This window comes from Auxenochlorella protothecoides (genome assembly GCF_000733215.1).
Source record: "Auxenochlorella protothecoides strain 0710 unplaced genomic scaffold scaffold18, whole genome shotgun sequence".
NCBI lineage: Eukaryota > Viridiplantae > Chlorophyta > Trebouxiophyceae > Chlorellales > Chlorellaceae > Auxenochlorella > Auxenochlorella protothecoides.
This window is the reverse complement of record NW_011934213.1, coordinates 852,461-853,695: the sequence shown is the minus strand read 5'-3', so window position 1 is coordinate 853,695 and position 1,235 is coordinate 852,461. Positions and strand designations below refer to the sequence as shown.

General features: G+C 71.4%; 1 protein-coding gene across 1 annotated transcript in view; it reads right to left on the bottom strand.

Annotated features, from left to right (window-relative positions):
- F751_1931 (hypothetical protein) overlaps positions 1-1,235 on the bottom strand; it is a gene marked incomplete at both ends in the record, with an annotated part of 6,435 nt that overhangs the window by 1,396 nt on the left and 3,804 nt on the right. The window contains 2 exons of the mRNA XM_011399638.1: positions 312-483; positions 780-902. Coding sequence (XP_011397940.1) covers positions 312-483; positions 780-902 — 295 coding nt within the window. The remainder of the gene's footprint in view (positions 1-311; positions 484-779; positions 903-1,235) is intronic.

The following is a 1,235-nucleotide window of genomic DNA, read 5'->3' as shown; positions in this document are numbered from 1 at the left end:
GGAAAAGGGGGGGGGGGGATGGGGAGGGGTGCTCTGAATGAAAGGGGTTTGGGAAGGGGTGCTTGGTGTGAAGGAGGGGCGGGACTGGGTCAGGGACCTCTGTCTGTCTGATGCTGCACTCGGGGCTGGGGCTGGACTCCAGACGACGGATCTTGGACGGCGCAGCCAGATGGCCGGGCTCACGGAACACAGTGACCTGGGGTGGCTTGCGCTGCACGGCCCGGTGCAGCCTGCCTGCTGCTGACATGTGTGGCGCCACGCGAGTTCGGCGCAGCATCTCCCCACACACATGTCGCCATGAAGAGACCCACCTGCGGGGACAGCACGTCCCAGAGGGTCCGCAGGGCACAGAGGTAGGCGTCCCCCACGGCCCCGTCCGCCTCCTTCCGGTCCAGCCACAGCTGCTGCTCCAATCCGGCGGCGACGTCGAGGGGCGCCCGCCGCGGCGCGAGCGCATGCGCCAGGACGGCCACTGCTTCGTCCCTGGTGGGGTCGCCTGGAGGGCGAGCATGGGAGCAAGGGGGGTAGGTGTGTGGGATCTGGTGGGGGCTGAGATCTGGAGTAAGTGCACCGGGCGCCTGCGGCCCCCAGACAGACGCACCGCAACGCAGGCAAGGAGCCCCCCCCAACATAACAAACACCCTGCCCGCTCACCAGTGGACGCCGGGCCCGGGTGGGGGGCGCTCGCCGCCTCCTCGGTCCGCGGCGGCGCCCCCGACGTGCCTGCCTGGGCTGCCGGGATGTCGGCGGCGACTGCCTTGCCCCGAGCCTGCCCCGACCCGGGAGTGGCGGTCTGCACGCGCTGCTGCATGGTGTGCTGCATGGTCTGCCTCCTGGCCAGCGCCTCGTCCTTGGGGAGGCTGGGGGCCCCAGTCTCCACCCGCCAGCCGTTCACCAGGCCCCTGGTGGGTGGGGGTGGATGGGAGGGTGAGGGGCAGGCAGTCGGCGGTGTGTCAGCAGGCTGGACTCGGTACTTGTCACAATTGCAGCCCCTTCTCACCAGGAATCCCCTGGGCTCCGGTACCCAGGGGGCACGGGGACTTGCCGGCCGCTGACCCCCCCCCCCCCCCCCCCCCCCACCCCCCCCCCCCCCCCCCCGGCACCCCCCCCCCACCCCCCCCTCCCCATGCCCGCCCCCGCCACTCCCCTCCTTCTCCGAAACAGGCTGCTGGCCGACGCCTACGAGGTCAACGGCGTGGAGAATGGGCGCTACCACCACGCAGTGCGAGACATCC